Source organism: Coenobita brevimanus, chromosome 75, assembly GCF_032717465.1.
Source record: "Coenobita brevimanus isolate Jiangsu-jjx chromosome 75, ASM3271746v2, whole genome shotgun sequence".
In the NCBI taxonomy this organism is placed as follows: Eukaryota; Metazoa; Arthropoda; class Malacostraca; order Decapoda; family Coenobitidae; genus Coenobita; species Coenobita brevimanus.
Genome location: NC_137028.1, coordinates 8,295,477 through 8,311,945, shown reverse-complemented (window position 1 = coordinate 8,311,945; position 16,469 = coordinate 8,295,477). Strand labels below are relative to the sequence as shown.

General features: G+C 40.4%; 1 protein-coding gene across 1 annotated transcript; it reads right to left on the bottom strand.

Moving 5' to 3' along the window:
• Positions 1-5,946: 5,946 nt before the first annotated feature.
• On the bottom strand, positions 5,947-15,373 carry LOC145407972 (pancreas transcription factor 1 subunit alpha-like). The gene is made up of 5 exons (XM_080278775.1): positions 15,230-15,373; positions 11,121-11,183; positions 8,725-8,886; positions 7,565-7,703; positions 5,947-6,071 (listed from the first exon to the last, which is right to left on the bottom strand). The coding sequence occupies exons 1-5, from the start codon at positions 15,371-15,373 to the stop codon at positions 5,959-5,961; spliced, it is 621 nt and encodes a 206-aa protein (XP_080134901.1). The 3' UTR covers positions 5,947-5,958.
• Between the last annotated feature and the right edge of the window lie 1,096 nt (positions 15,374-16,469).

The following is a 16,469-nucleotide window of genomic DNA, read 5'->3' as shown; positions in this document are numbered from 1 at the left end:
CACTAAACCACCAGGCGCTTAGGAATAAAAACAACTGGGACAAAAACTGGCCGTGTATTGCACATGCACCACAGAGTACATTTATCACAGTATGTACAGTTGGGGCAGTATTTTAGGTGGCATTGGGAGCTTCTTAGCACTTGTTCATTGGCGATTTATTTAACTTATTGCACCTGGACAGTCTCTTGTATGATTTTTACAGTAGAATCAACATACTTGCATTAATATATAAAAAGGGCGATACTGAGGTGCAATGCGGAGAATAAGTCGCCGTGGAAGAATTGTTACGAGATCTCCAAAGCCAGCCAGAATACGAATCTTACAACAACAAAACCTAAGAAGCTGGACACATGCACTGCTCAAAGGAAGAAATGTAAAATAATTCATATATATATTAAAGCTGTGTGAATATTAACCCTACTATTGCAACTACTAATTAACCCTACTATTGCAACTACTAACTGATATTGCACCGAGGCCTGCACTACTCTTTCACTACCATTAAATAATTTTTATTTAATTATTGCCCCCTCTACTTCCTCATATTTTATTTTTTAGGGAAACCTCTCCACTGTGAAAGCTCTCCCCAAATCTACATAAAATCGTTAAGTGGTAGAAATAATAATAATAATAATAATAATAATAATAATAATAATAATAAAGAAGAAGAAGAAAACACGTTATCTGATTATAGGGGCAAACCACTTCACTAGGATGGCACCTTCACTTATGATATTCTACCTCCAGACGACTATTTTACACAGCTTGGGAAAAACTCTTCGTTCTGGAGAGATTTGATATAACCTTCATTAACCCCTTCACCACCAGACACCTCTTGAGCCGAATAAAATCGCCTGGAGGTAGAAAGACTGACCATATGAATCTAATCACGTCTTTCTAGTATACATTTTGATATTTCCATGCGATTTTATTCAGCTTTGGAGAGGCTTTTAGAACTGGAGGGATTTATTGTAGTCTTAACACCTCTCTTACATGGGCAGAAGAAAATCGTTCCATAAAATTGTCTGGTGGTGGTGTGAGTACATTGAAAAAGGACATCATCGTAGTGAAGGGGTTAACAATATAGTAAATCGTCATTGTACTGAATGGTTGACTGGATTCTATCAAACATCAGATAATTTTATTCAGCTACTGGGAGACCTGTCGGAGAGAAGATAGTTTAATATTCTCTCTCTCTCTCTCTCTCTCATTGTTTTAAAACCCTTTTCATAGTGTCATAGTTTACATAAATAACCTACAAGAGAATTTTTTACTACGGCATGTAGGATATACAGTTGTGAGAAAGCAGACGCAGGGGAATGTTTAACATCTTTGACCTGATTTTTTTTTTTTTTTTTTTGTAAGAAATATTTTTGATATATCCAGACGATTTTATACATACTGATACTGAGAGAGAGAGAGAGAGAGAGAGACCCTGTAATGGAAAAGATAATGAAGACAACATTTAACTACAATAATTTTGAAGTCTCTCTCCTAAGCTTAATAAAATCGTCTGAGGGCTGCAAGAATATAACAAGAGGTGCATCGTGCAAGTGAAGAAAACACTAGATATATACTAAACGGGACGAAAAGTACATCTTTGGCGAACAAAGCGTATACACTGTAAGCAATTGCAAGGCCTGGTCTCTCGTGGGTCTGGAAGGCTCTGTAGCACTTTCTCCTCATCGATTTTATTTTTCGTGTACACTCTAATATTCTCCTACGTAATATTTATAGCTTTTTAATGATGATAAAGATTACATACATATCATGATTGATAACATCAATGTGCCGTAAGAAATAAATGGTAAGGATGACGTGATACAAAGCCTCATCAATCCAAGAGAATACAAGCCTAAAACAAAATGCTGGGCTGGTTGAGTGTCTGTTGCCTGACGCTTCATCCTGCAGAGAGGAGGTGGCCCAGGCTAAATAACCACCAGGCAATTTCCGTCCTTATTCAGTAACGACCACTCATCCCACAATTTACCAGAGTCACATTTTGGGTCGTATTATCGTGGGTTTAGGAGGCCTTTTTCCACCTGTTATTAATCTTGCACATTAGAACTTTACTGTCATCTTGTATACAATTGTATTTTTCACATCCACGAGGATTACACGCATTACGTACAAGAATATATTAACATACCAAATACTGAAATATACTAGCAAGGAAGAGGTGCTGGGGAGCCTCCTAACGAGACAGGAATACAGGCCTGAGTCATATTTTATCATAGTTTCCTACATCAGGTTGAGCGCCATACTGTACACCTGAAAATGTGGGTCATTTTCAGTGCGACAAACATTTCTTTACTTTGTCAACAGTTTAATGCCTTTCAGTTCGATGATGTCTTTTACGTTCCGCTCTTGCTGCCACTAAACGATTATATTCAGTTTGAGGAGGTCCATCGTAGAGAATGGATCTGTAAGTATAGGAAACTGGAACCAAGGTGCTTTTCGTGATCCAGTATATAATGTCCTTTCTTATGTTCGCATTCTGTTGTTCCATACCGATTGCATGTATAAACTTTGACACGTACAGACACAGTCATTACAACATTTCCGCTGTTAAATGCATCACTCTAACTACATTCACTCCCCATTTATACTTTACCATCATGGGGGAGGGTAACTCTGGCCGCCACTCTCCCTCTGAGAAGGATATTTGATCCAGCCGTGAATCTCGGCATTATGGACTGTTACAGTTCCAATAATTTTTCTTATACGTTAGTATCTTTTACAATGTTATTTTTGTTACCACCAGAAATTTATGTTAAGCTTTGGGGAGACCTTCCGTAACGAAGAGGGTTTTACGATAGCATTCATTGTTTATGAGTCACAAAAATATACGGGTAAGTTACTGCCAGGATTCCAGTTATTAATCAGAGCCTTTCTGTTCCAGTATTTGCTCTTGTTCAAAAATCTGAGAATGTACGTCACATCTTTGTTCAGAGCTGATTCACGCCGAGTTGGGTACATGGTATGAAGATTAGCACTTATGGCACTTTGGAATGATATTTACGGTGCATTTTCCACTAAGCGTTATATTAATGTGGAATGATAAACGGTACGGTGCATTTTCCCCCTGATAGTTCTGGTTATTTCCTCTCATTAAAGCAGTCCTTCCGTTCCCCCCCCCCCCACTGATACACTTCACACTGTTATTAAACACTGTGGTTTCGCGATCATCTTTCGTTAATATCTCGGAAACTCTTCTCTTGTATAAGCTATTGTTTTATTGTTTCTATTTTTTTTTTTTTGTACACTTTCACTAATATCAGACACTGTGGTTCTGCGGTACACTACTGTAAAGCATATATACGAGGTTCCGTACTCTTTACTATTTTTTTTCTTTATTACTTCAGTTTAATCATATGTGGTCCATTTTCCACTGGTATCCCTCATACTTTTTAATTTAACCCGTCCTTTCACTGTTTTTATAGTTGCCACTTTTTGTACATTTAACACTAATACTCGTATCTTAGGCATTATGGTTTACAGAATGATATTCGGTACACTTTCTACTGATATTTCTGAGCATCTGTTATTATACCCGCTGATTAACGGTTTTCGCTTGTTACAATTTTAATATACTTCCCCACTACCATCTGACGCTACGGTTCAATGGAATGAAACTACTCCATTGTGATATGTCCCTCCTTAGGTAAATACCTAATATTAGTAGACTTAGGGTAAATACAACCGTCTGGTGGTCTGCAGATGATTATATCCAAGTTAGGAAACTGGAGGGTTAGATACAGAGCTCATTTACCTTAACTTGGCGTGGATCTTCGTCCTTTGGGAGCCCATTTGTCGTAGCTCAATGGCAGAATGTGGCTATACTACGGTCCTGCATATTTTCCAAAGCAATCATTCGTGACTAACACCATATTCTAGTGATACGTCGATACTACGGCCCTGCATATTTCCACAACGTTTATTCATGACTAGCACCATATCCTAGTGACAATTTCTTCTACAGCTCAGCACTCACGATGGCGAGAGGGCAATTTTACGCTGTTAAAGTAAGCAGAGTATATTCGTATTTTTCATTAACCTGTTCACTTAGGTGGTTCCTGGGCTGAAGAATATCGTCTGCAAATAGCAAGAATTAGCTGTACTCGTATTACCTTAACTTGGTCCAGCTTTTCGTCATTTTGCAGACTATCTCATGTTGCTCAGTGGCACAAGAAGGAGCTGCTACGGCTCTACATTCTTTTCATAACACTTCTTCATGACTAGCTATGTTTTTCCTGGATCTTGCTAAAACTCAGCACTGAAGAAGGGGAGATGGCAATTTTAGGCCAAGTTTAAGTAAAAGGATTATAGTCCGAGACGCAATCGTAATGAAAGGAGTAACGAATACCTAGTTTTTTTTTTTTTTTTTTTTTTAACTGCGCAAGTACTTTGTCCTTTCAGTCCGAGGGAGAATTTTTTATTTCATTTTTGCTATGTTCTGACTATTTTGTTAAGGTTTGGAGAGAGTTTATAGCGACGGAGTCTGAAGTAGTCTCCATTAAGTTCACAACCTGATTTCTCAACCAAAGCTGTATCAAATCGTCTGAAAACAATAAAAATAAATAACTATGAGACTGGAATGAATGGTTTAACTTTCACAGACCGCAGGGTGTTGAACATTGATACTTTTGCTTCTTCTGCTTCTCCACTACTTTTTCTGAAGCGTTTATCATCAGAGGTGCTCCACAAACAGCTCTACATTTATTTCTTTTCCAGGTGCTCAAGTAACTAACATTTTATTGACAACAGGAGTTGATTAACGGTATATCTTCCTGGCATTCACTGTTTTTTCTGTTATCGTACTGAAATTCACTGGCTTCTCTGCTAATCTTCCTGGAATTCATTGGCTTCTCTGTTGATCTTCCTGGAATTCACTAGCTTTTCTGCTGACCGCCCTGGAAGTTAAAGTTTTTTTTTTCTATAACCTAGACTGAAATTCACTGGCTTTTCTGCTGATCATAATGGAATTGATCATATTAGAAAGCACTAAAGATTAACTGGTTTTTCTGTTGATCGTCATGGGATTTACTGGCGTCTCTGTTGATCGGATTGGAATTCACAGGCTTCTGTGTTGATTGCACTATAATTCACTTTCTTGTCTGTTGATCGTTTTTTATTGATCGTTCTTGAATTCATTTTTTTTTTTCTGTTGATCGTTCCTGGATTCACTTTTTTTTTTCTGTTGATCGTCCTGGAATTCACTGTCACTTCTGTTGTGCCGACATTTATGGTAGGTCGTGGTGGACACCTTGTTTCAGTTTATCATGAAAACGAACACCAATTAGTTTTCTAGCTATTCATATACTGTAATCAGTTTTCACAGGTCTGACGAACAATTCACTACCGGTATCTGTTTATTGTTTAAGTAAAAAGTTTCACACAAGGTTTGGCAAACATTTCATTTTGTTTGTTTGTTTGTTTGTTTGTTTGTTTCTTTCTTTCTTTTTTTTTTTCTAGTCAGCAGCTAAACATTCACAACGTACTTGGCACTGAAAAGTTGTAATGCTTCAGTTCACTGTCGCTATTTTTTTTCTTTACTTCCTCTCCTCCTCCATCACCACAACCACCACTACCACCACATCTTCTTCCCCCTGTTCCTCTACCTTCTCCTCCTCCTCCTCCTCCTATTCCTCTACCCTCTCCTCCTCCTCTTCTTCTTCTCCTCTTCCTCCTCCTACTTCTCCTTCTCTTCCTCCTTCACAGACTGCCAGGCCTCGAACACAGATACACTGTACAGAATTTACTGAAAGTCACTTGTCTCTTCTACTGTACTTTTCGGTTACCCACAGTTAGAAGAAAGATTTGTGGCACATCTATTTTATTCTGTTTCTGTCTTCTTCTTCTTCCTCTTCATCATCATCATCATCATTTTCTTCTTCTTTTCCTCCTCCTCCTCCTCCTTCCTATTCGCATACTACCAAAAAAATTCCACGTTTGAATTCACTGTCTTTTCTGTTGTTCAGGCACCCAGGTCTTGGCGGACACCTTCCCGTTGATGACGTGGGGGCGAACGTGGGACCAGGTGAGGGAGTGAGGCACGCTATCCACGCTGACTGTGGGGGAGGCAGGGTTAGTGTGGGGGAGGCAGAGTTAGTGTGGGGGGTGAGGCAGGGTTAGTGTGGGGAAGGCAAAGTTAATGTGGTAATGAAGCAGGGTTAGTGTGAGGGAGGTGGGATTATTGTAGGGAAGGCAGGGTTAGTGTGGGGGTGAGGAAGGATGTGGGGTTGAAGTAGGGTCAGTGTGGCTAAGGACTGAGGCAGGACTAGTGTGGTTAAAAGAAGAGGTAGGATTAGTGTAGATAAGGGCAGACGTAGGATTAGAATGGATAAGGGTGGAGGCTGGATTAGTGTAAATAAGGGCAGAGGCAGGATTAGTATGGATAAGGGTAGAGGTTGGATTAGTGTAGATAACGGCAGAGGCAGGATTTGCAACTATAAAGGCAGAGGTTGGATTAGTGTGGATAAGGGCATAAGTAAGGTTAGTCTGGGTATGGAAAGAGGTAAGACTAGTGTTGGTAAGGGCAAAGGCAGGATTAATGTGGCTTAGGCTATGGGCAGAAGCAGGATTAGTCTGGCTAAGGGATGAGGCAGGATTAATGTACCAAAGTGCTGAGGTAGGATTAGTCTGACTATGGGCACAGGAAAGATTAGTTTGGTGAGGCAACTTATCAGATTTTCGATGTGTAATTTCTGTTCACACCTCGCTGCCTGCACTACAACGCCCTTCTGTACAGGATGCATTTCACTCACCCTTCTTATTCATCATTCAAGCCAGGTCCGCCCACTTCCCCCGTTTCTAAATAATCTGATAAACCGTTGCCTTGGTAGGAATGATGTATACCATTTCATAAGACTGCCATAAATCTGTGTCAGATGACGTCAATGGATCTAAAACCAGCATCACACTGGGCAAAAAACAGCTAACATGTTAGTCGTTTTTGCCTAGTATGAATCACGCCTGCAAGGCGTGAATAAACATGAAATGAGCGCTTTAAGCAATTCTTAATTTACATTTTCCTGATGGATACTACAACGGAGAGAGTAGTGGGGGAGAACGAGACTTACACTGTTCTCTCCTTGCCTAACGCTGTAGGTTACATCTCGAGGGTAATAAACTTATACTAGTAGAAAAACTCGTAAAAGCAAATAAGCTACCAGTTACCTGTATTTGCAGGATGTAGTCGTCCTGATGCTTTTCTGTCTTTGTGATTTAACTCACAGTTTTGTTTTGTTAGGTATTACCTTCCCTAAAAATAAAACATCCACGAAAGGACCAACAAGTCTGCTGGTATTACTATCCTTTGTATTCCTTTATATCCCATCCCATAATCGCCATTATCCATTCTTACCTTCTCTTATCTCTGTGGATCTCCCTAAAACCCCATTCCCCCCTCCCCGTCCCCCCTTCTCCCCCCCCCTCTCTCTCTCTCTCTCTCTCTCAAACATCTCCTTTCTCCTTCTTTTCCCTCTCCACCTCTCCTGACCTTCCCTTCCCCTCCACCAATCCCATATCAACGCCCCTCCTTCCCCTCCAAGTCTCCACTCACGCCTGGAGCTCCTAACGATGACCTTCCTGTTGGCGTCGTTGGAGTTTGGCGGGTGCAGGTGTGGGTCTGGGGCTCTGTCACTCGCTACCAACTCCGCCAGGAAGCTGATGTACCCTATGGCCAGCCGTAGCGTGTCCACCTGGGGAAGGATGATGATGATGATGAAGATGATGATGATGATGATAATGATGATTAGATTACTGCCTATCGCATACGCGAGGATCATTACGGCAAACAAATATCTTTTTGCAAACATTCAATCTTTCCATACAACACGACTCCCAGCAATTAATGTTTCGTCCAGGTTCGATGCTATACTCTTCAGTGAACAAAGACAAAAAGTGAAACAACTCGAGTCCACAAGTCTGACCGGACCGAGAATGACACTCGAGTTCAACCATTTGTGACTTACAGATATGTTAAGCAATGAACCGCTATCTCCCCCATTCTGTGGAAATGTGAGGGGAACCTGTGAGGGATATCGGAAGGTAAGGGAACTTGAAACGGAACTACAGTATATATATAAAAACTCGAGAGAATGTTGTATAATTGAAATTTAAGGAATAAATCATATAATGAAGGGGAAATTATGCACTGACAGTAAAGTTGTGCTTGACAGTGTGAACTGTACAGTTGCGTTCAACAGTTTCTTGACAAAGCCTCAAAAACTGTACCAGATTTTAATGAGATATTGCTTAACTAATCAATAATATTCAGACAGGTTGCAATCATCCTTCTCTAGTTTGGATCCTCTATTATGTCAGACCCATATCACAACCTAATGAGATCTTGCTGAGGTAATCATCTAGAATCAAAGGGTTCAAATCTCGCCTTAACTGTTTGGAACCTCAGTGTTTTGAAAAACATGTAGGCTTAATGAGATCTTGCTAAGTTAATCAACAACAATCAGATAGGTTGAAGTCTCGGTTCGATAGTTACAAATCTTCAAAGTTACATAAAAATGATAATCAACAATGATCAGATCGTGTCATCCTGCAGACGAAGACTGGGACTTGGAAAAATGTGACTGTCTATAATGACTCGCGCGACTGACAGGCTTAAATTCAACCCATTTTTAAAAAACTAAACGGATTTGCATCGCTCATTACACTGAAACCTCAGATTTTAAATAAACATATTAACAACACGAGTGTCACTACCTTTGAGAGCCTCTTTTCGTAGGGCAGGGTTGGGATGTGTGCTCGTAGTCCCTCGAAGGCGTCGTTTATACTCTGCATGCGCTTCCTTTCCCGCATGTTGGCCGCCTGACGCTGCTGCATCTGCGCCATGAGACACCGACGTTTCTTCTTCCTCCTTAGAACCTGATGGGGTAGAGTACCACCTCAGGGACACCATGGAATAGCAGAAAAAGTACACTGTGATGATAATCGAGGAGGCTTAGGTGGATTAGCTGTATGAATTAAATTAAAGGTATGAATATAAAGTTCTGGACACAAGATCAAGAAAATTTCTGAATATGGATTCTTGTCCATATTTTCCATCTCTACTCGTAATCGCAAGCAAACATACGACCAATTCCCTGTAGTAAATGTGTTATAAATAAAGGATGAAGAAAGAAAGCAAAGGCCAGATCTCATATTATATCCCTTGGTCCTAAAATGAGAGAAAGAAAAGCTTAAGCTACGTGAAGTGAAATATCGTAAGTTGTTTTGTGAATCCCAGTCTAAGTGTCGATTCACAAATATTTTTATGATTAGATTCATTTAGTGACGGAATTTTGTTTTTGCAGGAAGGAAAAGGGGAGGAGGCGAGACAGAGGGAGAGAGAGAGAGAGAGAGAGAGAGATCAGGGATTAAGTTTACAAAAGAATTTACGTGAAATTTCCTCTCGTAACTAAGTCGTCGGTTTTTTAAGATGGACAGGAGATATAAGAAGGTGTTGTACTGTCTCTTTGTTTTGTCTTTCCTGCAAATACAAATCATAGTTAGAGTTACGATATTTAGGGCTTTTGACAGAATGCTTGTGAACGATTTTTTAATGTCATATCACGTTTGCTGTTCTTCCTGAAAAAAAAAAAAAGTCTTAGCTACAACTAAAATATCGAAGGTTAGTGCATCAAGACGTATATATTTTTCTCATGCAGACTTATGATTAGATCCCTGTTTAATTTATTTGTTTATTTATTTATATATCTGCTTAGTTATTTAAGGAAAGTCAAGTAAAGGAGAGAATCTCACATTCTTGTTCTTCCCTCATTTTTTTTGAGTTTTACGCCGTGTTCCCCCCCCCCCTTTTTTTTTTTTGATGAGGGCTAAAGTGTTGCCCCTGGGTAGAGGACTTTGGCTTTGGAGTGTGTAGCACTTTATGGCCGGATGCCCTTCCTGATGTCTACCAATGACCCATGGGTGGACTCGAACCTCGACCCTTTGGTCAGAGATCTAACCCATTGAGCCACGGGTGCTACAAATTAATAAAGCAAATAAATAAACACTCAAATAAAGAAATAATATATAGTATACACATACATAGATACATACATACATATGAAAAACAGATACGAGATGAAAATTTTCGGACGTTTGTGAATCTATATACCATCGTTCAGTTACAGACTATGATAAGTAGAAGAAACAAGAAAAATACCTCGTACCAGACAGAGGTTCACCTAGTGAATAATCAGGCAGCAGCAACAGCAGAGGAAGAAGAAGAAGCACAAACTGTTTCATACTCAAGCAGAAGCATAACAATAAGAAAAAGTAGCAGATCAAGCTGTTTCACACTGCTTTACACTCTTTGCTAACTGTACTCGTATAGCGTCTGGCGGGAAGGGAAGGCAACGATGAGATAGGTTACTTCAGACAGCAGCTAAAGCAACAGCTGAAAATGGAACACGTGGACAAGCACGCATTGCAGCAGGCGAGGGACAGGGTAGAGGGCGCATTCTCGAGGAATTAGAGGCTCCACAACACATCTCTTTTGTATGAGTGTTATTGCACTGGGCACACGGACGTTCTCTCGTATGTTTGTAATGAAAACTATGTCAACAATCTGTAGTACGTCCATTGCAAGACCTGGTCTTTTCCTTGGAGGGAAAGTGATGTTCAGAATTAACCTTTTCCCTTGCTGATCAAATGAAAAAATAGGAAAGGGTGACTGTAATGAGAGCAGTGAGTGCGAGAGTAGAAGTTTCGTACTGGCTATGTTTGTGCACGTCTGAGTCTGTATTACGTCATCGGTATGAACCGTCAGAGTATGAACAAATGAGCGCAAATGAGCGCATAAGAAAGGACATACTACCGGCACCCACTTTAGAATAATGTCCTCCAGGACCTAAGCTTCGAACCTTGACTCATGGCATGCATTGATCGGAAAGCTGCGTCTGTGTTCCAAGCACCTGGACTGCGTATTGACATTATAAGAATATACTGGTAAATAATCTACAAGAGAGTATTTAGGTGTTATATGAAAAACAAATCGCTACGGAAAGGCTACTAAGAAGCCTCATAATCATACGAAAATACAGCAGGCAGAAGAGCAGGAAGACAGGCAGTAAGGGGGAAAGGGAGGGGGGGAGAGGGAGCAGCAATGTCCTCACCGTGTTCTCCTGGTCGTTGTGTGCCGGGGACGACCCTCCGCTGTCACCCTCGAAGATCAGGTACTTCAGAAAAACATACAGTCAGCCAATCAACAGTCAGTGGTAACATCATCATCATCATCATCATCAAAACCATGTTCCAGCTGTTCAAACTGAAGGTATAATCCAGAAAGAGAAGGATGGAAAACACAAAAGTACGAGAACTACCACCATAGTGTCCAGAGGAAGTGTCTTACTTCTATTCAATTTCCTTCCAAGCCCTTCTAAATACTCCTACTTAATCTACAGTCAGCCAACTTACAAACTAGAAAATATACTTCTGTGGGTCATCTTTCATACTAAATACTACTTCAATAACTAATCCAAGCGATTATTTTTCAGTACTACGATGACTTTATTATTTTTTTATTACTCAGATTATCTCTAAACGATTTTTTCAAGCTCGGAAGGTTGTCTAGTAATGAATAGGTTAACGATGGCTATATCTCGTCCCTTCATCATAAGATGTCTCCCCTGAGCTAAATAAAATCGTTTGGAGATGTTTGGAATAAACCTTTAAACGATCATCGTACGGTACTACTGGGTTCAATGAATACTTAGCAGCCCTTCAATCTTCTTGTGGTATAGTTCATTCACCGAAACTTCGGCGAGATTTTCTTCTCTTTGCAGCTTATTCTCATAGCTCACTGGCAGAACAAGACAATACTAAAGCTTTATATCCTCTCCACAGCAATTTTTTCTATCACATTCTAGTGTTAATCTCTAGTTATAGCCCAGTACTACGGCCAAACATTCTTCCAAAGGCACTTCTTTGTGATTAACACCATATGCAAGTATTAGTCTATTGTTACAACTCAGATTAAGGTGGGAAGATGACAGTTTTTAAGCCAAGTAAAGATGGTTAGACTCTAGTGATACTGATAACTTGTAACCATGGCGAACACAAGGCCATAAACAGCTGGACTCGTTCCCAGCATTCACAACAACTTTATCTCCCTGGGACGTATTCTAGATGACATGGAAAATTTTGTAGCATCTCTTCCTTATCAGTTTATTTTTGTTTATGGCATGTTAATATTCTCTTGTACGTTATTTATAAAATCTATGTCGGATTCAAGAACATATAGTTAGCATAAATGGGAATACTGATGTGTAATATTGAAGATAAATCCCTAAGAAAGGGGTGCTTGAAATCCTCCCAAGCTGACGAGAATATGGTCCTCACACGCTCAATCCAAGGGTATATTTGCCAGTAAAGATAACAGGGTAGACAGACTGGATGACGGGAGAAAACAAAGGGAAGAGCTAAACTGGTATTCTTAAACCTGATAGAAAAAAAGATACAGTCCCCTCACGTTACTAAAAATGAAAACCCGACAAACCCTTCCCGAGACAACGATATGCGAGGTCGATTTACTCTCCTCCAGGTCCCTTTTTCTGTTCTAGGTGTAGATTGAGATAGACTCTACCCTAGTTACACAAGGGGATTACGTCTTCGTCCTCTCAGGTATTTTCAGGTATAACTCTATTTTCTTCCATGAATGCAGTATGTTATTTTACTCAACACATGAGGATTTTGGTATGCAGAAGGAAATTATAAGTCAGAAGAAGATGAACTTCAAATACTAGCAACCTAATCACTATATTTATTGTTCGCGCGGTACTACTCGCTGAAAAATCGCACATCACTCATAACCTCTCACTAGACCAACAAGTAGTTAGGATTGCACAATCTACAACATACTTTAACCCCTTCACTACAGTGATGCCTGATTCATTTTATTCGCGCTGTTTACATGTCACTGTGTTCAAGCGAAGAGACAATTTTCACACTGGAGGAGTAGATACAGCATTCACAAACTTACCACTAAGAGGGGGAGTCTTCAAAGTTGAATAAAATAGTTTGAAGTTAGAGCAAAATGAAAAAGTCGTCCTGAGGCTCGAAGTGTTAAAACATACATTTTTCGAAGTATGTGACAAGATTCAGTATTATAAGCACATTAGAGTGCAAAGGACATTATTATAGTCAGATGATTTTGTATGACGGAACTGGGCCACTCTAACACCTTGAATATAAAGTGATCGTGACATGAAATAAGACGCACCTTATTTTATATGACGTAAGAACGAGCCTTCTTAGTTACTAGTCAAATCGATCCTCCAATCTGACTACATCTGGCCATAAACTAGGCTGAAATCGTCGATAAGAACGTCTCTGTGATAAGAAAGTAAATCTGGTAGTGTGGTAGTGATGTCCCCTTTGACTTCCTCGCTTTACCCTGCTGGATGCAATCAATTATGCAGCGCGGGAAAAAAAATCCCAATAACAAGGCTCACGCATACAATTACACACGCACGTACAATAAGGCAGCCACACGCACACACGCTGATTCACACTAGATTCACGCACATGAAGCAGTCATACGCATACAAATATACATATACTTGTAGGTAGACATTCATGCATATACATACATGTACATACTGTACGCAAAGACGCAGGCAGTCAAACGTACACACACACACACACACACACACACACACACACACACACACACACACACACACACACACACACACACACACACACACACACACCTACGAGTCAGACGCAAAGGGAAAGTCAATAAAAGATAATATACTGTATACACTCATGCACATATACACGCGCGCGCGCACACGCACACGCACACGCACACACACACACACACACACACACACACACACACAATTATGCACATTTAGAGAAGTGGACGGAATGGGGAAAGTCAATAAAATATATTGTGTATTCAGTAAAAGCCTCGTCGTCGGGATATATGGATGCATTCACAACCCTCTCCTACCAACCACACACTCAGTGCTTCTGTACGTGATACACACTCCACAATACTACACTACACACACACACACACACACACACACACACACACACACACACACACACACACACACATACTGGCACAAAAACACCACAACAGCACACCACACACCACAGCAAACGAAAAAGATTTTACTTTACTATAATTGGTTCCTCAGTCCCTGCTCTGTCTCTGTCTCCGTCTCCTTCTCTCTCTCTCTTTATCTCTCTCAGATTTTAGGATTACCCTCAAACCCTTCGTAAAGCTTCATAAGATTACTCCTCTTCCAGTCAATCTAATGCATATCCTTATCGATTTTCCTCTTTTATATATATATTTTTGCTCTATATCTCTCATTTCCTTCCTCCATCAGTTTTTCTCTTTTATCAAACAACATATTTTTCCCTTAACTGTTTTTCTGGTATCAATTTTATCAGAATATGTTTGGGCATCTCATCGTCATTTTTCTTTTTGGGTTATCATAAATTATTATTTTTATTCAATATTAATTTTTAATCCTCACAGCCATTTGCCGTACCTTACCACCTAATCTCCCATTTCTGCCTATCCCCTTAATGTTTCCTATCCCCTCTCTTTCCTCTTTCGTCATTAACCACCCCCTACTCTGTCCTCTCGCTATGCCCATTCCTTCCTAAGCAGCCCCTGCCCTGTCCCCTGACTGTCCCCTATCTCTCCTAACCACACTCTGCCCTGTCCCATTAGTATATCCTTCTGTCCCTTATTTATCTGTACCCTTCATCATTCAGTCCCTTCCCTTAGTCTCTATCCACCAGCACTGTTTTCTCACCTCGGCCCTGTCTCCTCACCCTTCCTTCACCTCCAGCCCTGTTCTCTTACTGTCCTCCCTGTGTCCCCTCACTCCTATACCTGGCCCCTCAATGTCACTTCCTCGTTCCTTGTTCTGTTCCCTCACCGTGGTCTTAGTGTGCTGGCGATGACCCTCCACTGGCGGGTTCGAACACCACTCCCGCCTTAGCTTGTACCCTCACTGTCCCTTTCCCTGTCCAATCACTCCAACACCGTCCCATCATTCCCTGCCCTGTCCCATAGTCTCTTACTGTCCCTTTACCCACCAGCTCTCTCTCCTCACTGTCTCCTACTCCATATCAACTACGATTGTCCCTTCATTCATCCTACCAGCTATGTCCCCTCTATCGCCTCAGTATCCCTTTCCCCTCCTCAGTACAGCCCTGTCCACCCCCTCGCCTCTCTTTCTTACTATCCCCTCACCGTGTTCTCCTGGTCGAGGTGTGCTGGCGATGACCCTCCACTGCCTGGTTCGAACACCACCCCCGCCTGGAACTCGCTGAAGGCCGCCGACTCGAAGAACTGCCGGTTGAGCGCCTCCATGTCGAACCCCTCCATGCTGTACATCCTGGCTTGCTGTTGCTGTTACTGAATATCCTCGTTGTTTCTGGTTCCGTTTTGCTGTCGCTGCCCCTTTGTGCTCGTTCTGGCTCTGTTTTTCTGCTCCTGTTTATTTTATTTATTTATTTATTTATTTTTTGTCTCTTACCTGATGTAGCTGTTTCTGATTTTTATTGCTGTTCTTTGCTATACCTCTTGTTTCTGGCTCTCTTTACTATATTTGGCTTCTTTATTACTTCTGGTTGTTTTTGCTTTTCTTCCTGCTTGTAGTTTCCTGTTCTTTTGTGCTATTTCTTTCTTCTATCACTGCTACTTCGGCTCTTTTTTTCTTTTTTTTTTATTGTTAGTTTTGGCCGTTTTGTTGCTGTTTCTGGATCTTTTTGCTATTTCTGCCACTTGCTATTTTTTCTGTCCTTGTTGCTGTTCCTAATGCTTCCTTCTCTTTCTAATACTGTCTTTTTAATTTCGTGTTTCAATTACTGTTTCTGTCACTTTTTTTTCCTCTATGCATGCGCAATTTATTTCGTCTTTGGCTCCTGGTTCTTTGTTTTCTTTTGCTATACAATTACTCTACTGTCAGCTTAGTATTATTGCATTTTTTTGTCTTCTTTATCTCCATCCAGATTCATTCACTCGTTTTTATTTGTAATCATCAGTCACATATGTTTACGATGTATCTGTAAGTTAATACCTAGAATCACAATTAAAAGTATCTTCAGTGTCCATTGCAAGACTTGTAATGTTGCAGAATTTCCACAAGCCCTTCTTTATTTCACTTATTTTCACTTATTTCACTTATGTTCACTTACGTCGCCTTTTGATTAAGAGTCGCTTTCATTTACAATTGATTTGTGATGTGGGTTTAACAGCGTAATTCGGAAGGTCTTCTGTGTCCTTTACAAGTCAGTAACACTAGTTTTCACGTAGTTTTTCCTTCTTTATGCCGACTCATTCATTTTATCTCAGTCCCTTATATCCTTGTTTTTGCCTTTACCATCATTCATCAAAATCCTTATCTGTCACATTCATTTACGGAATATGTGTCTTAAGTTCGGTGTGTTATTAAAATTTTGAGAATTTCTTAACCTCCTTCCTTTGTTAG